At 35.5% G+C, this 19698-nt stretch overlaps 2 protein-coding genes across 3 annotated transcripts in view; one reads left to right on the forward strand and one right to left on the reverse strand.

Annotated features, from left to right (window-relative positions):
* The window catches only part of LOC117332627 (centromere protein J-like), a 37195-nt gene extending 27419 nt beyond the window's left edge, over window positions 1-9776 (reverse strand). Inside the window, exons 1-7 of one of the 2 annotated variants that reach the window (XM_033891606.1) lie at window positions 9636-9776; window positions 5440-5843; window positions 3533-3730; window positions 3186-3349; window positions 2249-2548; window positions 1615-1887; window positions 686-734 (exon numbers count right to left, since the gene is read on the reverse strand). In XM_033891606.1, the coding sequence (XP_033747497.1) occupies window positions 686-734; window positions 1615-1887; window positions 2249-2548; window positions 3186-3349; window positions 3533-3730; window positions 5440-5788 (1333 nt within the window). In that variant the 5' untranslated portion in view covers window positions 5789-5843; window positions 9636-9776. Of the gene's footprint in view, window positions 1-685; window positions 735-1614; window positions 1888-2248; window positions 2549-3185; window positions 3350-3532; window positions 3731-5439; window positions 5861-9635 lie in introns of both variants that reach the window. The other variant, XM_033891605.1, reaches the window with a different exon arrangement.
* A 65-nt stretch (window positions 9777-9841) lies between these two features.
* Window positions 9842-18958, forward strand: LOC117332631. The gene is made up of 5 exons (XM_033891612.1): window positions 9842-9911; window positions 12121-12809; window positions 16025-16139; window positions 16488-16633; window positions 17269-18958. Exons 2-5 carry the CDS (start codon window positions 12217-12219, stop codon window positions 17384-17386), a joined length of 972 nt encoding a protein of 323 aa, XP_033747503.1. The 5' UTR covers window positions 9842-9911; window positions 12121-12216; the 3' UTR covers window positions 17387-18958.
* Window positions 18959-19698: the final 740 nt, after the last annotated feature.

The following is a 19698-nucleotide window of genomic DNA, read 5'->3' on the forward strand; positions in this document are numbered from 1 at the left end:
AACTGTTAATTCCCTAACTACAGAAAGTACTGCTTATATCCGCAAGAGACGACCCTGCCAACAACTATCCCACTCTTCATTTTTTTTGCAGAATCATCAATTCTAAAATAGTACAGTCACTACACTAAAAGTGGTTCACAATATTTAAATTTTAATTGAGGGAAGGGGGGCTTATCTGTAGATAAATTAATACTAAATTAAATTAAACTATAAATTAATAAGTCAATCATAAATTCAAATATTGCAAAATTTTCAAAGTTTGTCCACAAGGCATTGAACCATATACCTCAAAAGAAGAAAAGGCATATCATAACTGATGCTGCTTTTGCATAAATCAAATTCTTCATATTGAAACTTGAGAGATGATGATACAGCATAAATGTTCCTACTTATACTTTTTATTGATCATTTGAACGCAATGACAGAATATTGTTATTAATGTGATTATTACCACACAAAGATTGTAGTGTATATCAAATCTGTTCATCATCGAGAACTTCCATTTGGACGACTGGGTCTTTTTTGGAAGTGATGAAGTGTATACCGAATTTAGAGTGATTGGTTCATTGAAAAGTCTCTTTTTACATAATATCAAAGAGAAAATTTCACAAAAAGTTGCAGAAAAAAAGTAAATTTATGGGAGAAAATAACACAGTCCAAGACATGAAGATTTTACAATACTTACCGGCCACTAAAGGTTTGATTGGTCTCTCATCAGGCTGTAGCACTTCATCCTGTAAACCAGTTTCAACAAATCAGTAAAGAAATATAGCTAAGATTCATTTTTTTTAAATGAACATATACGTATACCTAAAAGACTTTATAAAGAAGATAATGTCCTGATGTTTCTATGTCACCAAACCTAACATACATCCTTAAGTCTCCATGTCACGAAAAGCTCACATACATCCTTAAGTCTCCATGTCACGAAAAGCTCACATACATCCTTAAGTATCAAAGTCACCAAACCTAACAAACATCCTTAAGTCTCCATGTCACCAAAGCTAACAACATACATCCTTAAGTCTCCTAGTCAAAAAGCTAACAACATACATCCTTAAGTCTCCTAGTCAAAAAGCTAACAACATACATCCTTAAGTCTCCTAGTCAAAAAGCTAACAACATACATCCTTAAGTCTTCATGTCACCAAAGCTAACATACATCCTTAAATATCTAAGTCACCAAACCTAACATACATCCTTAAGTCTCCATGTCACCAAAGCCAACGTATATCCTTAAGTCTCCATGTCACCAAAACTAACATACATTCTTCAGTCTTAATGTCACCAATGCGAAGTCTCCAAGTCAACAAGCTAATATACATCCTTAAGTCTCCTAGTCACCAAAGCTAACAACATACATCCTTAAGTCTCCTAGTCAAAAAGCTAACAACATACATCCTTAAGTCTCCATGTCACCAAAGCTAACATACATCCTTAAGTCTCCAAGTCACCAAAGCTAACATACATCCTTAAGTCTCCAAGTCACCAAAGCTAACATACATCCTAAGTCTTTATGCTACCAATATCAATATACATCCTAAGTTTTTATGCTACCAATATCAATATACATCCTATGAAACAAACATAAAAGTTAGTCATAAAAAACATTACATTGTATCCTCTTTCCAAGGTTTCCTCATTCTCATTTTCCTCTGATTCATCATCATCATCATCATCTAATGGATGTTGTTCTAATTCATCACCGATCTCATCATCTCTTTCACCTCCTGCAACACCTGTATCAATACGGACATAGCCAGTTTCTACTGGGCCGTTCAATGCATGGTCAAGGGAACTTGATGACTGCAATGTCCCAATGCCTTCGTCCATTTCTAGATCATTGCTACAAAATGCTGCAGACTTTTTACTCTTGTCTAATTTTCCCTGAAATGTAAACAGATTTTTTTCTACTGTAACAATAATAGGATAATCAAGTACAGAGCAGAATGGATTGATATAAGACACGTGACACTGTATGAAAAACAAACAAGAATATCATAAACACTTTATCCTAGAAAGAACCAGATATTCCAAAAAATGTCTAATGAAACACAAGCACATGTATTATGATTTAAGAAATCTTGAAATCTAATCCTTCCAAGGACTATTTTTTTTTAACTTTCCAAGGATTATAGTTCAAATTCTTTTATGTCAGTATGAAAAATATGGAATATCTCATATATATTTCTTCAGCAAAAATTACAAAATGACAATTTGGATAATTCAACCATATATTGTTGTTCACCTGACTTCTTCCTGGTTTTGTTGGAGCCATGTGACCCTGAGATGGCATAGACTGGAACACCTGAGAGGGCGCCAATGTCTTTTCATGGTGTCCACGATGATGAGATGTCGGATTTGCCATGACGTTGTTACGTTCCCCGACCTCTGACACTGACTCAAGGTTAGGAAACTCATCTGTCATTGCCTGACTTCCTGTCGCTGAGTTTGTGTCACTAAACAAGTCGGGATTGGTTTTTATTTCGTCGTTCTCCTCGTCAGGATTGACATACATCACAGGACGTGGTATCTGCCCTCCACCTTGCTGTTAGGAAAAACACAAAATAGTATCAAGGGTGTGTTTTACAGGAATAAGATGCTAAATCTAATATATTCACTTCTACTATTAAAAATCATTTAATTACACTAATAGCTACAATCCTTATTGTCACAGAAGGAACTTTGAATCAACACTCTCCAATTTCTTTACCAAAAAAAAACTGTTATCTAAATATCTGATAAGGAGTATAGTATTGTTGTACTCTATATCTGGTGCTGTTGTTGTTGACGAAACCCAATTTGTCAGTTTCTTATGATGTGAAAAAAGAAAATATAATTAAAAAAACATACTCGACATATAGAGGATATCTAACAGTGTCTTCAGTAATACCAAATATATTTCACTCGTGCGGCTAATATTTTGATATTTTTCACTCGTGCGCTAGTGAAAAATATGATATTTTACACAAGTGAAAAATATCACTTTTTAATATAGAATGAATAATTTTTGATATTTCACTGGTAAAAATGTAATAAATTATGTTATATCTCTCAATTTAATATGGAATATTTTATTACATTCCATAACCCCTTCCCCAAACAAACTTTAACTCCTAACTTTTTTTGGAAAGCAGAATTTTACTTAAATGATATTTTACAACCTTATTTGAAATATCACAAACCTCTGTCATGGTAGGTGGCAGAGACTGGAGGTTAGGGGGCCTCTGCAGACTGCCATTTTGCATCATGGCCATGGGTGGAAACGCTGGTCCCTGCCCCCGCTGCCTGATGGGTGGAGTCTTAGTGGGAGACAAAGGGTTATTCATCTGCCCGTTGTGCTTTCCAGCTGAAATTGAAAGACAAAATGAAAAAAAAACACTTTAAGTTGACAAGAAATCTTAAAGTTAATTTGCTTTCAGCTGTACCCCCGCCCAACAAGTTATTAATGGTTGGAACTATGACTTTGAATTTATAAAATTGAGAACCTAAACTTTAACCACAGGCTGCAGAAAATGACTTCTATATCTACCCCACTGAGTGTCACGCTGTTTGGCAATGAGTGCATGTGTACGCTGCTGTTCAGACTTCAACGCTTCCAACTGCATTTGCTGTTGCTTCATCAGCATGTCTTGCTGCTGCAGCTGCCAGGAGCGCAGTTCTTTGAAGCGCTGCAGTAAGCGAGCTTGTTCCATATTCTGCTGCTGTTCAAGAATTTCCATAGTGGCATCTACAGACCAGAACAAAGAGATTTGTGTCAGTGGATATTAGCATACAAATAAAATATATGATTGTACATAATCATTGTCGTTTCTTGTAAAAATGTTTATGATGTTAACAATGACAAATAATCAATATTGATGTATCAGGTTTTAATCCTGCACCATGTAGTTAAATCATGTATGCAAAATAGCCCAGACCTATTTCACAAAGCTTTGAAGTCGCCATTTTCCCTTTAGTCTTATTGCTACTAGTGCATCTTCATTTTCCAATAGTACCAGTAACTGAATGTGGAGTAATGTATATAGAGAAAACTAGTAGTAAGAAATGTCATCCTAAGGATAACTTATACCCCCAGCAGATGCTGTTTATAGATCAACTGTTTTAATTTAAGCCCTAGTGAATTCAATATTTTATATGTACATGTATAACCTTGAATTTCCCTCGACATGATGCGGGGGGTTAAAATAACAGTTTTATTACATAACTACCAATAACAGGCATAAAACTTGGCATCACAAAGTAAAAAGCTTTGATCTTTTAAAATTTAAGCAAGTCTATTTGCGATAAATTTAACAACTGAAGAAACTCATCACAATTTTTTTCAATTAATCTAACCTTAATTAAACTCCTAAGGACTCTTTTGTACCCGGTACTTGTAATATCATATATCGTATATGATTTTAGAATGATGCTTCAGATTACATATTTAATATGGAAATGGTACGAACTTTCAAAATATCAAGGATTTATATCTAAGCGTTGCCTGACATAATATATAGTGAGTGTCTTTGTTTTCAACAAGATTTCAAACAAAAAAGTTAATTTTAACAAGCATGTCCCCTACCAGCCCCCACTAAAAATAATAAGAGAACCTTGACCAAAATATGATTTTAAAAACTCATAATTGTTCATATTATCATATATAATTATGGTCCTTAATCATTGTGTGAAATTTAATGAAAATCGTTCAAGGAATGAAGCTGCTAGAGTGCTGACAAGCCTTACCCCCAAAAAAATTTACCCCCAAAAAAATTCATTTCATAATGAAATAGCATGATGTTTTAATGCAGTCAGCTATCATGAGAGAATCAACTCTATATGGTAATCTAATTAAAATACAGAATATATATCACATTATGAAAATGATCTTCTTAAATCTGATAGTAGCTAGTACAGAATCAACGGAAGTTCAAGTTGACCTATACTATTAACCAATCAATTAAACCACAATAGCTGGCAAACTTTTATTGCCAGAGTCTGCTTTTCCTCAGCACCCGTCATGATTGGTAGTTATTGAATTGATAATATCAGTGTACAAAATGTCAAACTAACATGGCTATGCCCATCACAAATCCCTTCACACCCAATACGATGTATTATGACAAAATATTTGAAGATTGTGGATTTTCCAAAGTTGACTGTCACTTCAAATTCACCAGGAGATTATAACTTAAGAAGCAAAAACTGGACTGATGTGATTTTCAATATGACTTCAATTGCCAGTTTCCTTTACAAACACTACCAAACAGACATATAAAAGATGAAGTTTGAACTTTTGATTGGTTGAAAAAATCTAATACAGTACATGTATAGTAAGCACTGGGGTCAACGTACCAAATAAGACCCTTTACAGACCACATATGACAAATCTGCATAATTTAGTGTATAATGATCATGATGTTCTATATTTTAATCAGATTGACAACTTTTAAATACCTTTCACAGGCTTTTTCTCCGCTTGGGAGCTCATCATCCCCATCATCATGGCATTCTGTGCAAACATTGGATTTCGCATGGCTGCCTCAAAATTGATAGCTTGGTTGAACATCTCAATTGGCAAGTTAGCAGCCATGACAGGTAAATTGGATGTCCCATTAGGTGTTGGGACATCTCCATTTGTCTGCATGTCAGTCATATGTCCTATCCCTCCTTCCTGCTTATTGGCCTGTCCTGGATATGGTCCCATTCTTGACCCTATTGATTGGCTGAGGTCAAGGTTGGGCCTGCCTCCTCCAGAGTTTCCAGCAGGCCACGCAGGATTAGGAGGAGGGTAATATTCATCCATTTTTGAGAATGGAGTCACATTTAGTCTGTATTTTGAAAAGCAACCTCAAGCTCTCCTGTTTTAATAAATTCACTGAAAAATAAAATAATCATTTTGAAGCTAATTAATAGATAGATAAATACATAAATACAAATGTAATTCTTTGTGAATTGTTAATTTGTTTATCTTTATATATTGTGATATTCCTTGTTCAGTCATCAGTTTTATACACCCTTTAATTGGAGTATGGATTTGTTACTAAAAATTGCCAAAATTGCTTCAACATTAAATTTTACAATATATTATTTGACGGCACATTAATTTACGACAAGGTTAATAATATTTTACCAATAAATGTTTACTGAAATCTTTGCATTGTCTACCTAGGAACTGTATGTTACTCTACCAGAAGCATTGCATCAATTTTGGTACTTTCCAATTCAACATACAAATAATTTAGATTTTTGCATTTGCATGATTTTTCTTGAAAATGTATTAAACATATTGCTTTTGTGTCAAATATATATCTGATATGATGCATCTCTATATATTAGTGTCTAATATATAATTTAATTTTATATGTTTATCGCAAGAATAACATTACAGCAATAATATTTGTAATGTCACATGTACACATATATCCTACGTTGAATAGGGGCGTGTTCTTTTATGCGGACAAACCACTTCTTCACTTTTTAAATGTAATACATGTTTTTAAAACATATATCTTGACACAGACTGCAAATATTAATACAGGCATTGGGAGTCTTTGTCAAGACTCTTTGTTTGAAAACAATATAAAATCATTAGGTCCGTCTTTATTTCATAAACGAACAACATCGGTCTGACTCCAACTGGTCCGTCCGTTTGGACCGCAAAAACGAAAACGGCATAGAATTCATAAACAAGAGGCCCAGGGGCCTTAACGGTCATCTGACTCTAAATTAAAAACCTTATATAATTGTAGTATGTATTCTCTGTAGCAAGTATATAGTGGCACCGTTTGCCATGGTGGCCATCTTGGATTTCTGACCGACCCAATAAATAACAACACTTGGTAAGGGCCATCTCAGAATCATTTCTGGTAAGTTACAGCTGAATCCCATTGGGGGAATTTGAGAAGAAGTTTAAAATAGGCATTGTTCAGGATAACCATGATTGCACAATCATGTTACAAATGGCCGCCATGGCTGCCAAGTCAATGATTTTATGAGGCGGAAAAATATTAACACTTTGTTGGCACTCCTTCCTTAAAATCCTCACCAATTTCCAACTCAAAGGCACCAGTGGAACTGGAGAAGAAGTTTAAAATGTTTTTTCAAGATGGTTGCCATGGCGGCCATCTTGGATTTCTGGCCGACCCGATAAATAACAACACTTGGTAATGGCCATCTCAGGATAATTTCTGGTAAGTTAGAGCTGAATCCCACTGATGGAATTTGAGAAGAAGTTTGAAATAGGTGTTGTTCAGGAAAACCATGATTGTGCAATCATGTTACAAAATGGCCACCATTGCTGCCATTTCAAAGTTTTTACGAGGCCGAAAAAATAACAACACTATGTTGGCTCGCCTTCCTTGACATCCTCACCCATTTCCAGCTCAATGGCACCAATGGAACTGGAGAAGAAGTTTAAAATGTGTTTTTCAAGATGGCTGCCATGGTGGCCATCTTGTATTTCAGACCAACCCGAAAAATAACAACACTTGGTCGGCATCATATCAGGATCATTTCAGGCAAGTTTCAGCTTAATAGCACTGGTGGAACTGGAGAAGAAGTTTAAAATGTGTTTTTCAAGATGGCTGCTATGGCAGCCATCTTGGATTTCGGACCGACCCGAAAAATAACAACACTTTGTCAAGATCATATCAGGATCATTTCAGTCAAGTTTCAGCTCAATAGCACTGGTGGAACTTGAGAAGAAGTTTAAAATGTGTTTTTCAAGATGGCGGCTATGGCAGCCATCTTGGATTTCAGACTGACCCGAAAAATAACAACACTTGGTCAGGATCATATCAGGATCATTTCAGGCAAGTTTCGGCTTAAAAGCACTGGTGGAACTGGAGAAGAAGTTTAAAATGTGTTTTTCAAGATGGCGGACACGGCGGCCATCTTGGATTTCGGACCGACCCGAAAAATAACAACACTTGGTCGGCATCATATCAGGATCATTTCAAGCAAGTTTCAGCTTAATAGCACTGGTGGAACTGGAGAAGAAGTTTAAAATGTGTTTTTCAAGATGGCGGCCATGGCAGCCATCTTGGAATGGACTGACCCGAAAAATAACAACACTTGGTCGGCATCATATCAGGATCATTTCAGGCAAATTTCAGCCCAATAGCAATAGTGGAACTGAGAAGAAGTTTAAAATGTGTTTTCAAAATGGCGGCTATGGCGGCCATCTTGGATTTCGGACCGACCCGAAAAATAACAACACTTGGTCAGGGCCATGTCAGGATCATTTCAGGCAAGTTTCAGTTTAATAGCACTGGTGGAACTGGAGAAGAAGTTTAAAATGTGTTTTTCAAGATGGCGGCCACGGCGGCCATCTTGGATTTCAGACCGACCCGAAAAATAACAACACTTGGTAGGCATCATATCAGGATCATTTCAGCCCAATAGCACTGGTGGAACACGAGAAGAAGTTTAAAATGTATTTTCAAAATGGCGGCTATGGCAGCCATCTTGGATTTCGGACCGACCCGAAAAATAACAACACTTGGTCAGGGCCATCTCAGGATCATTTCAGGCAAGTTTCAGCCCAATAGCACTGGTGGAACATGAGAAGAAGTTTGATATGTGTTTTTCAAGATGGCGGCCACGGCAGCCATCTTGGATTTCGGACCGACCTGAAAAATAACAACACTTGGTCAGGGCCATCTCAGAATCATTTCAGGCAAGTTTCAGTTTAATAGCACTGGTGGAACTGGAGAAGAAGTTTAAAATGTGTTTTTCAAGATGGTGGCCACGGCGGCCATCTAGGATTTCGGACCGACCCGAAAAATAACAACACTTGGTCGGCATCATATCAGGATCATTTCAGCCCAATAGCACTGGTGGAACTGGAGAAGAAGTTTAAAATGTGTTTTTCAAGATGGCGGCCATCTTGGATTTTGGACCGACCCGAAAAATAACAACACTTGGTCAGGACCATCTCAGGATCATTTCTGGCAAGTTTCAGCTCAATAGCACTGGTGGAACATGAAAAGAAGTTTAAAATGTGTTTTCAAAATGGCGGATATGGCGGCCATTTTGGATTTCGGACCGACCCAAAAAATAACAACACTTGGTCAGGACCATCTCAGGATCATTTCAGCTCAATCCCACTGGTGGAACTTGAGAAGAAGTTTGAAATGTGAAAAGTTTACGCACGGCGCACGACGACGGACGAAACATGATGACTATAAAAATTACAACACTTTGTCCGGGTTTACATTGAAGCCATCCTAATAGCCTTTTGAAGCATAGACAATTGAAAGGACTCCGTTTTTTTCTGGAAGCTCCATTCAAATTATTCACAGGGACCCCATTTTATCTGAAAAGGACCCCAATTATGAAATGCCCAGTGCAAACCCTGCTTTGTTATTCAGTGATTCCAGTATAAAATGACAGCAATAAATTCCCTCATCTATGTTTCACAATTTATCATACTTCAATGAATCACTACAAACTAAGATATGTACATCGTATTTCGATTAATTTCAAACAATAGTAATGCTTATTGCATCAAGACACTTTCGACTAACACAATTAATGCGAAAATAAAATTGTTTCTAAAATCAAAACATTTGACATGTGCGCCATCCCAAAACAAGCTGTTGCATGCAAGTTGAATATACATGTCAAATCTAGGAAATCAGAAGCTGCACCTTCAGAAAAAAATAGGCCTGCTATTCCCGGTTTCACATTTCTTAGTACTGCTGGATAGTTTCTCAATTATTGTTGAAAATAATGAAGATATGAAGGTCGTATCCTGCGTTACCCTTCTGCTTGTTTACAAATGTCCGCCATTTTCTTAAAAGTTTGAAGTCTCGCGAGGTTTGGTGAGATGTTGAAGCTTTCCTTTCAAGAAAATTTATGATCTCGATCAGAAGCACGTTCCTGAAACAGATGTCAAGCAGACAGTAATAGAATGTTGATGAGAGGTAAAAACATAGGAACAATTATAGCCTAATTTGTTATATCATAACAGTTCCTTACTTGACATTCCCTTCTTGGCTACCTCTTATTGAGGTCCTTGTCAAATATTGTTTCTTGACAGGCAGGTTTAATACAGTCATATTGTAAGAGGAGTGAAAAAAATGCACGGCCAGGGCACAGGTGCCTGACTCGTTTTATAAACAAATAACATATAAGAGTACATATAAAATTATCATTTATATGTACTCGTATATGATAGCGTAAAGCGAGGGTCTATACGGACGAAATAAAACACCTAGATTGGACTAAATGGGTGTTCTGGGGTAAATAAATCACAGGCGTCTGAAGTTCTGACAGTAAACCGAGATATAATACCATATAAAAAATAAGAGTATCTACTATATGGTATTATATCTCGGTTTACTGTCAGAACTTCAGACGCCTGTGAATAAATATCTCATTTATCCATATATGTTATGTCACACCCGCTTTTATTGTATTTGCACAAAATTCTTAGTGACACCAAACGGTGTCGGATAATTCCACCTTTTCATATAGTAGTGCACTCTGGCCCTACACCAGACATGGTGTCAGGGCCAGAGGAAACTCAGGCTAGTGAGGAATGAGTGTCCTGTCTGTGAATTTTTTGGCATGGATTTGGGGCCGAATACAGGCCCCTTCCCCTAAAGAAATTTTGCCTTGTTTTCCCAATTTTTAGTTAATATTTTCCCAATCAGAAATTGTAAGTTTCCTTGTATGTTAATAAATATGAAAAAATGTGGATTATAATACATTTCACATGTTTTCACAAGCCATTGCTATAATTAATTGATCATAGCTACATTTGTATATAATGCATTTTGAAAATGATATTAAACCATTGACTTGATGATTATTTTTAAGCTTGGAAGAAAGTACATTTTTACCGAAATTAAAAAAAATATGGCTATATTTTCCCAATAGAAAAGGTACAGGCCCCTGTATAATTAGCGTAAGAAAATCACTGCCTGTGATTGTCTTTGCACACCACCGTTATCGAATACAGATGGGTACACCAATCTGGGAGCTCCTGCAATGTCCACATCTATATTACACTAGGTCAACATTTACTTCTCGCTAATTAATGGGTTTCTTATTGTTATACATGTGTATTCTTCTCACATTAAAGTAAACAGAGCCAACCACTCCCTTCACAGAAAAGGCATGATACGTACAGGTTCAGACATTTCAGTACCCAGACGTTTCACTTCCTTGATACTCCAGGGGTTACAATCACATATGACGTGCTTCCCCATGCCAGGCCATGTTGCAGAAATTTGGAGTTTTCCTATAACAAGGAGTTCTGACTATCATTTGTCCCGGTCAGTATATTAAGATAATAATCAGAAACATTCAGACTAACTGGTAAAGACAGTAGTGTATGTGAACCCCTGGAGTATATAGAGGATCGACACTCTGGTAGACATTTCAGTTCCTCTGAAAAATGTTTTTGTTCTTTTGAGAGACATATATTAGTACTTTGTTGCAGATGTTTTCGAGCAGTTGAGAGTATGTTTAGACTATAGACAGACTAGTAGTGCCCTATACCAAACAGGTGATGGACACCAAAACCCCAACCTTCTAAAAGAGTTGGACATCTTGTCGTAGGTTACCGTAATACAATTTGATATGAATATATAAAAAATATATTTTGACTTACATTGGTAGGTGAAATATTGATCTTTTTCGCTGCTGTTCTAAATTTCCATGACAATCTTGAACAGTTGAGTTGGCAACCTTTCCATATATAAATGAGATCCATATGCATTGGCACAAACTTGTTATATGTCATAATCACCAAAAAGAGTCCTGTCAAATTGGGACTGGAGCTTGGAGTTACTAGTACCAGTAGTAAGTCTAGCCCAAGTAGTTGCTGTAGTTAGCAAATTGATCTGATTCAATATAGCACAGTTCCCTTACAAAGTGAGTATCATGTGTGAATGGTATGAATTAACTAGCTAGGTAAATTACACTTGCATGACCATAATCAATCAGAATGATTTTGTGTATGTCGATGAAGGGAAACATATACTGTATAACTGTTTATTATTGTCCTCTCTTACATTAAATATAATCATCAGTCTTGTCCAGACCATAACTTTTGAATTGTTAAAGATATTTGCCAAATGAGTTTACATTAAAATGAAATTGTTTTCAATTTTCCATTTGTTGCAGTGACATGGATGCAGAAACCGAGTTCAATTTGTTCTCTAAACCTTAAGAATCCTAACAGATAACACCAGATAATTTGGTCGTAATTCATCAAGAAGGATGTCACAGGTTTTGATATACGTCAGGGGAGATCACTCTGTGGAGGAATATTGTTTTTTCTCTCGAGAACTGTCACCTGTCTTAATTGACTACAAGGAAGTTGGTATAACACTTCTGTATGACACATCAACGAAACATACACATCTGTGTCTAATCAAACTTGATCCTAACTCCAAAAATTATCAAAACCAGAAGAAAAAGTCACCAAACAAAAACAACAACAAATCCTCTGGAAGTACAAAACCACAAACTAATGTATCCAACAACGAAAATAGTGAAAACATTAACAGCGTTTTTCAGAGTCCAAGTGATTTAACGCTACTGTCATTCTCTGATATTGTTCCTGTGAAAGAAGCAACATTGCAATTTGATGCCCATCTTGTGTCTTGTATTTCCTATGAACTTAAACGGTCACGGATATTTAGGAGAAGGTTTCTGAAATATGTGGCAAGGAATTTCAGATTTAAACCCTTCATTGTGCCAAATTCAGTGACTAACTCTCATGTTTGTGAATTCTTTGATTCTGTTGTGCTTGTGCCTTATGTAGTGAAATTAGTTTTGTTGTACCCTAGGCAGAAGATTGATTACGCATGGTAAGTAGCTAGATTAATCGATAGACATTCTGATTTGGGATACTAGTGATGGGAATGGTTTCACTTTCAGAATTGATAATTGGAAACTCATTGATCGATTATGGATTATAATCAGTTTTCTAAATCTAGCACATTATTAGCCCTTTTTAGAAAATTTATGTACGGTGCACATCTCTAGTACATTTGATGATGGTGGGCTATTCAAATCACCCTGCGCCCATGGTTTGTCATCCGTCTGTCAGTCCGTCCTTCCGTAAACAATTCCTGTTATCGCTATTTCTCAGAAAGCACAGAAGGGATCTTTCTCAAATTTCGTATGTATGTTTCCCTTGGTGCCTAGTTATGCATATTACATTTTGGGACCAATCGGAAAACAACATGGCCGACAGGGCAGCCATCATGGATTTTGACAATTGAATATTGTTATGGCTATTTCTCAGAAAGTACTGAAAGATTATTTTTCAAATTTCATATGTAAGTTCCCCTTGGTCCTTAGTTATGCATATTGCATTTTGGGACCATCGGAAAACAATATGGCCGACAGGTAGCCATCTTGGATTTTGACAATTGAAGTTTGTTATTGCTATTTCTGATAAAGTATACTGAAGGGATATTTCTCAAATTTCATATGTAGGTTCCCCTTGGTCCCTAGTATTTCATTTTGGGACCAGCCATTATTGCTATTTTTCAAATTTCATAAATAGGTTTCCCTTGATTAAAAAGTACTGGAGGGATGTTTCTCAATTTTGACATGTAGGTTTTGTGTGTTCATGTTAGCAGATAAGTAAGAGAAAAAAAGGAAAAAGGGAAATATAGAGAGAAGATCAGTCTGACATGGAACCTATAAAGATCATTCAATGGTGGGCACCAAGATCCCTCTGGGATCTCTTGTTACACTTAAAGCTTCTTAGCCTTTGTTATCAATATTTTCAATACTGAAGAAAGCAAGTATTATAGGTTGTTAACATATTTAAAATCTCCTTAATTGCATGTAAATTACCAGTGAATATGTCAGTAAAATATAAGATCAACTACTTCTTGCAATTGGTTTTATACAAAAATAGCCTATTAATTAGCTGAAGCAAAAGATTTAGGAACACTTCCAGAAATTTCTGATTAATTACGTTCTAAAAATTGTCACTGATGATGTTATTTTTCTTCTAATTTTCAGCCCACAACCATAGGATAGAATATTGGAGGGATATTTATTGTGCTCTGATAAATCAATGCACTAAACGATTGGTTTTAATCGGTCAAGCATAACATGAATTCAATACCTTATAATTTACATACAAGGATATTTACAGATCTGTGTACCTGTCAATTAATTTCAATAACTAAACCATTTGATATGTGGATATTAATTTCATTTGTCAGGGTTATTTATGTTTTACAATAGGTAATATTGATGCATTGGTGATTCTCTGTATATGTTACAAATGAAAACTAATGTTTATTTAGTTTGATATGTTGCCTGATAATGTTGCTTTATAACCTTTCCTATTAAATATTATACACTGCCCTCCAAAAGTTCTGTTACACTTGGAACGTTTAAATCAAATGGCTAGCCAACAAAATTTGAGAAAAAGTGTTGTAATATCCGTAAGATAATCCATTTGTAAGTGACAATTGCAAATTATTTGAAAAATAACTCGCTTCTTTGAAGTTGCAGGGAGGGGGAATGGAGGGTCCTATTTTCCATAATGTTCAAAAATGAATAAAGATAGGGTTTTTTTTACTGACACAAATAAAAGTATATGTTTAACCGATTAATAGTAAAAACAAATCTAAGAAATGCATTTTTGAAATTTTAATTTTGATTTTAATTTTAAATTTAAATTTTAATTTTAATTGTAATCAAAGTGGGAAATTTCCAAAATGTTGCATTTTGAGGATTTCCATTGTAAGAAAACATATGCACTGTTGTAAAATGAACATGAACATTTGAAATAATGAACAAAAATATCCTAAGAAGTGTGATTCTTACAAATTGTAATAAAGACTTTGAGATTAACTTAGCTGAATTTTACGTAATAATTGTAACAGGACTTTTGGAGGGCAGTGTAGTCTGAACACACAAAAAAAATGTTTTATTGGTTCCCAACTGGGCGACTGTTGTTTTGCATTGTGTCTGTCCATCCTTCCATCCTTCCATCTGTCCTGCACATTATCTTGCAATTGTCTTGAGCTCTATCTCCTACATTACTTGTCCCTGGAACTTTATACTTTGGTCAAAGGTTTACCTAGGTGAATTGTGTGTCATATATACATGTATACCAAAATAAAGTAGGTCACTCTGACCTACATTTTGAACTTTGATCGACATCAAAGAATAATAGAATCTTTCACCCCATTTGGGGTGAGATTAATAGAATCTTTCATCCCTTTTGGGGTGAGATAGGGGGATCTCAACCCGAGGGGGGAGATTGTTAAATTCCCAAACACGAGGCTTGCCGAGTGTTCGGGAACTTAACAATCTCCCCCCGAGGGTTGAGATCCCCCTATCTCATGCCAAAAAGGGGTGAATGATTATTTTTCACTTACCCTGTTTTCAGACGCTTTACACCTTACGATGCTGATTTCATACAAAATATAAATTTTCGATTAGCTTGTCAAAAAGAACACCAAACACTTAGTTGACTCTGATAATTAATACTTATTTTTAAATTTCCTTTGTGAATAATATTGATATTTAACATTCAAATGTTCCGGGTCAGGTCATAGTGACGTCACCCTATCGAGAACAAGAGCACATTCAAAGAGCATGTGTAGCTTGTCTTTTCCCTAGGGTGAGATAAGAAAATCTCACCCCGGTAAAACTGAGGATATCCCTTGGTTGCCACTTTTTCATCTTACAAAAATAAGAAAAATACCTTGTACTTTGTAATTTCCGCAATATGATTTTGAGTGGTTGGGTGAAACAGTGGTGGCTCAATTGCCTTTCACCTACATGTGGCCGGGGTTTGATTCCAGATTGAACATCAGAAGATAGGAGATCACCTTCCAGACTACGTAGGTTTTCTCTGGGTACTCCGGTTTCCTCCCACAGTAAGACCCCACATGCTTCCGTCCAGGCCAACAAGTGTGATTAATATAAGTTGATATACCTGTTGTAAAATGAATAAAGTTATATTTACATGTAATTCTGAGTTTGGCAATTATGTTTTATTAACATATTTTGTATTATAGCCTAAAATATCTCTAATCTTTATCAGGAATTACCGGATGGGGAGTCAGATGATGAGGAGAGTAATACTTGATGATGCCATGAATTGGCTGTCAACCCTTGGAGGAGGGTACTCCTCACTTGGAGACTACTTCCAACACCATGTATGTATCAATGTCTTGTCTCACAATGCACTCCTGATCTGATCTGTTATCAATCATTATTTCTCAGTTGCAATAAAACAAAATATTGTAGACTTTTTAACACAGCATGCTTTTTATTCACAAGGATTTGTGTTTAAAAATTAATTTTTAAAAACGACTTACAAATTTGTCCAAAAAAAATGATCGAACTTTAATGTGGTGATCCTTATATTATTAGTCATATTCAGATTATATACGATTGTATTTTTTAATTGTGAAACATATATATAGTTTATAGATGACTGCTTACAGATCTCATGGTCTTGTAGTAAATGTGTCTATATTATAACAAAATGTGTATTTTTTTAGGCAGAGGAAGCCGGGAGGATCTCATTGCAGCAACTGAAACTAGCAGAACGGATGGGAGATCCTGTCATGAGTGCCAGATGTAAAATTTTCTTTGCACAGAGCTTGATGCAGAGAGGCTACATCAAACAGTGCAAAGCAATTCTCAGGTAAGGACCTGACTGACCTTGTTTTGTTACTGGTAGCTCAGATAAAATCTAAGTGCCAGCAAGTTTATGGTATGTTTAAGGTGTGGTTGTCCATCTGTCTGTTAACTTTTAACTTATCATAGAAAACTGTAAGCAACTTGGTACAGATATTTGACCGTGAGATACTTAGGGAAGAGAACATTAAATTTCCCCAATACATATGTATAAATGACCTTTACCTATTCTCAAGGTCACAGAGGTAAAAAGTGTTGGGTTTTTTGTTGTTTTTTTATAAAAAGAACACTTCAAAAATCTTTTATCAATTAATGTCTGCAGGTACCTAGGTCAGAGTGCTGCAATAATAATGAAGATTGTACATATAAATGACCTTGACCTATTTTCAGGGTCACAGTTCTCAATTAGTTAGAATCTCCTTTGACAATAATTTAACTGACAAATATGTTAAAAACTTTCAGAATATTTTTTTCTTAAGTTCCAAAAGAACCAGAGGTCTTATACAGTAGTTTGCCATGTGTTATCTAGGACAGAGAGAATTGTTTTTTTGCTGCTTATATAAACATCATGTTTGCTGTTTACACTTTGTTGTTGTACATGCTTAAACAGATGTTGTATTTTCACTTGCTTGTCTTCTGCAGGGCACAAAGTTACCACTGCAAGTCTTTGTTAGTCTCGGACGACAAGCTTCTGGCTCTGTACAAGTCACTGAAATGGAGGTTAAAACACCTGAACGACAACTCAATCACAAACTCTTGACCCCTGGGAATGGACCTAGGACAGATTATTTTAAATAATTTTGTGCTTAATGAAAAAGGCATAAAGGTGTTCTGTGATAGCTCAAGTGTTTTAAACATACATGTATGTAGTTTAACAGTGACTAAACTGATTGTTTATTATATACTTTACCTATATAATAGGGTATTGATCTTCTCTGTATAAATGATTCTGGTCCATTTTCAGTATTGAACTGTTTTGATTTTCTGTGATTGGGAACACAAAGAAGATATCTTATTTTTTCTGGTTTCATTTTTGTACTGAAAACATATCTTCTCCCCTGCCCCACTGTGTTCCTTTCCACACGCCCTCCACTCCTACCATGTAAAGAATGGATATTGACATCTGAATATACAGAATATGTATAGGAAAGTTCATTAAACATTCAATAAGATTTTATAGAGAAAATGTGTAAATGCATAGTTTTATCTATGATACTGTATTCATCTCATTAATTTACATACTTAAGGGTAACTTGAAGTGAGTGAGGAAGGCAATATTATGTACATGTATATGGTATATATTCAGTTAAAATATTGAATTATCTCCCTTATTTCTAAATTTATATTTATAAATCAATGAATGCATAGTGATCCTTTCACATTTTATAAGCAAAGCTGTTGGATGACACAAATGCTTTATTGAAGATGTATGCATTGTTTGATGTCTTGATTTTACTGTTGATCCAACTTATTTATGAATATATGTGTTATTTCTCTACTTTTACATTGAGCAAACAGACATGATGGAACTTAGACTAACGAAGTGAGGCTATGTACTGTTTTGAATATCAATTGAATTGATATGGATTTAAGCAATGGTGAAATGGCATACCCAAAATGCTTGCGTTAGAAAGCAATACTCAGAAACTGTAATTAGCACAGTCATAATACAGAGGAATGATTTTAACGTAAAAATCGCTAAAATAAGATTACCACTTAAATATGTATGCTAACAATATTATTGTATTTCTTCTACACAGTACCCTGATTTGTTTGTGCTTACATCATGTACATTGCAAAGTCCCAGAGGTTATGCTAGCCAGGTATGGCTTTATTATATGCACGAGGTAAACAAACAAATCAGGCATTGTGTGAAAGAGATTAGATAATGCATAACTTCAGATTCGTTGTCCGGGTCTGGTGAGGTCTGTCTATTCAAAATCAATGACTGCTTAAAGCAATTCATATGACAATCTTACTGGGGAGGTGGCAAAAAACTGCCACCGCATTGTCAGAATATATATTTTTGCTGTATAATGGCAGTGACGGAAATACAGCTTATATTTTAAGACACATGACCATGTATTCTCTATATATACAGTTGTTACTGGATAATGCGTAGATTGGTACTATTAGAACATGGCAATTCAGAACAAGGCTTCACTTTACCAAGGGTTGACACACTTGAAATTATTGATGCATTGCCGTGTATTTGACACTGTTAATAGCACCTGTAAGCCATTATGCCTTCTAGTGAAAGACAAATTATGTCTGTTAAGAAAGGTAGTGCTATCTTTTTGTTGGAGAATAAAAGTGTTATGTGTTGGGGGTGGGGGGGTGGGGGGTGATTAGTTCTTCTGTAACATTATGGATTGCCAGGAATTCTCTTTCACAAAAGGGTTGGGTAAGATAATATGGGAGGAGTGCAAGTATTCCTTATTCACCGGGAGATACTGTTGTGTATCAATAAAAACATGATTGAATAAATGAGAATGATGAAAAAGAATGATCTCTGATTTATTGATCTGAACAAAAAGGATACATGTATTCTCAAATATCATGAGTAACCTTGCCTCTATTTTCGGTAATTTAATGAGAGAAAAAAGAGTTAAGAGTGATATAGAGGTATAACTCTACGGTTAGTAACAGTGAATCTAGTTAGGAATATGACCATGCAGTCATTCTACTATTAGAGTTATGGAAAACTTGAGTGTCCATATGGCCAAATGAGATCCACTATGGATGTATCCCGTTTCATCAACATTCCTCAAATTACCTAGGAACATTTTTTTAGTTATTTTAAAATTTTTCATAATAATGCATTATTGGATTCAAGGGGGAAAAGTTATGGAATCTCTCTTGAATTTTGGTATGCTTTTCTATGAAAATTCTTAATTTAAAGATATTGATAAAGCTGCATGGGGCCTGTAGAACTCCATACTACTGATAAAACAGGTTTAGTGTGTTTTGCTGTACAATTGTGAGAGATATAAAGAGATGTGTACGGATTGGCACAAAGACAACCTATTACAAGAGATATAAAGAGAGCTTTATTGTGAATTTGCCCTAAGA

This window comes from Pecten maximus, chromosome 8 (genome assembly GCF_902652985.1).
Source record: "Pecten maximus chromosome 8, xPecMax1.1, whole genome shotgun sequence".
NCBI classification, from domain to species: Eukaryota; Metazoa; Mollusca; class Bivalvia; order Pectinida; family Pectinidae; genus Pecten; species Pecten maximus.

Coding starts and splice junctions, on each gene's coding strand:
- LOC117332631 (XM_033891612.1), top strand. CDS start 12,217: ATGTCACAGGTTTTGATATACGTCAGGGGAGATCACTCTGTGGAGGAA. Junction 12,810..16,024: donor CAGAAGATTGATTACGCATG/GTAAGTAGCTAG, acceptor AATCTTTATCAG/GAATTACCGGATGGGGAGTC. Junction 16,140..16,487: donor GAGACTACTTCCAACACCAT/GTATGTATCAAT, acceptor GTATTTTTTTAG/GCAGAGGAAGCCGGGAGGAT.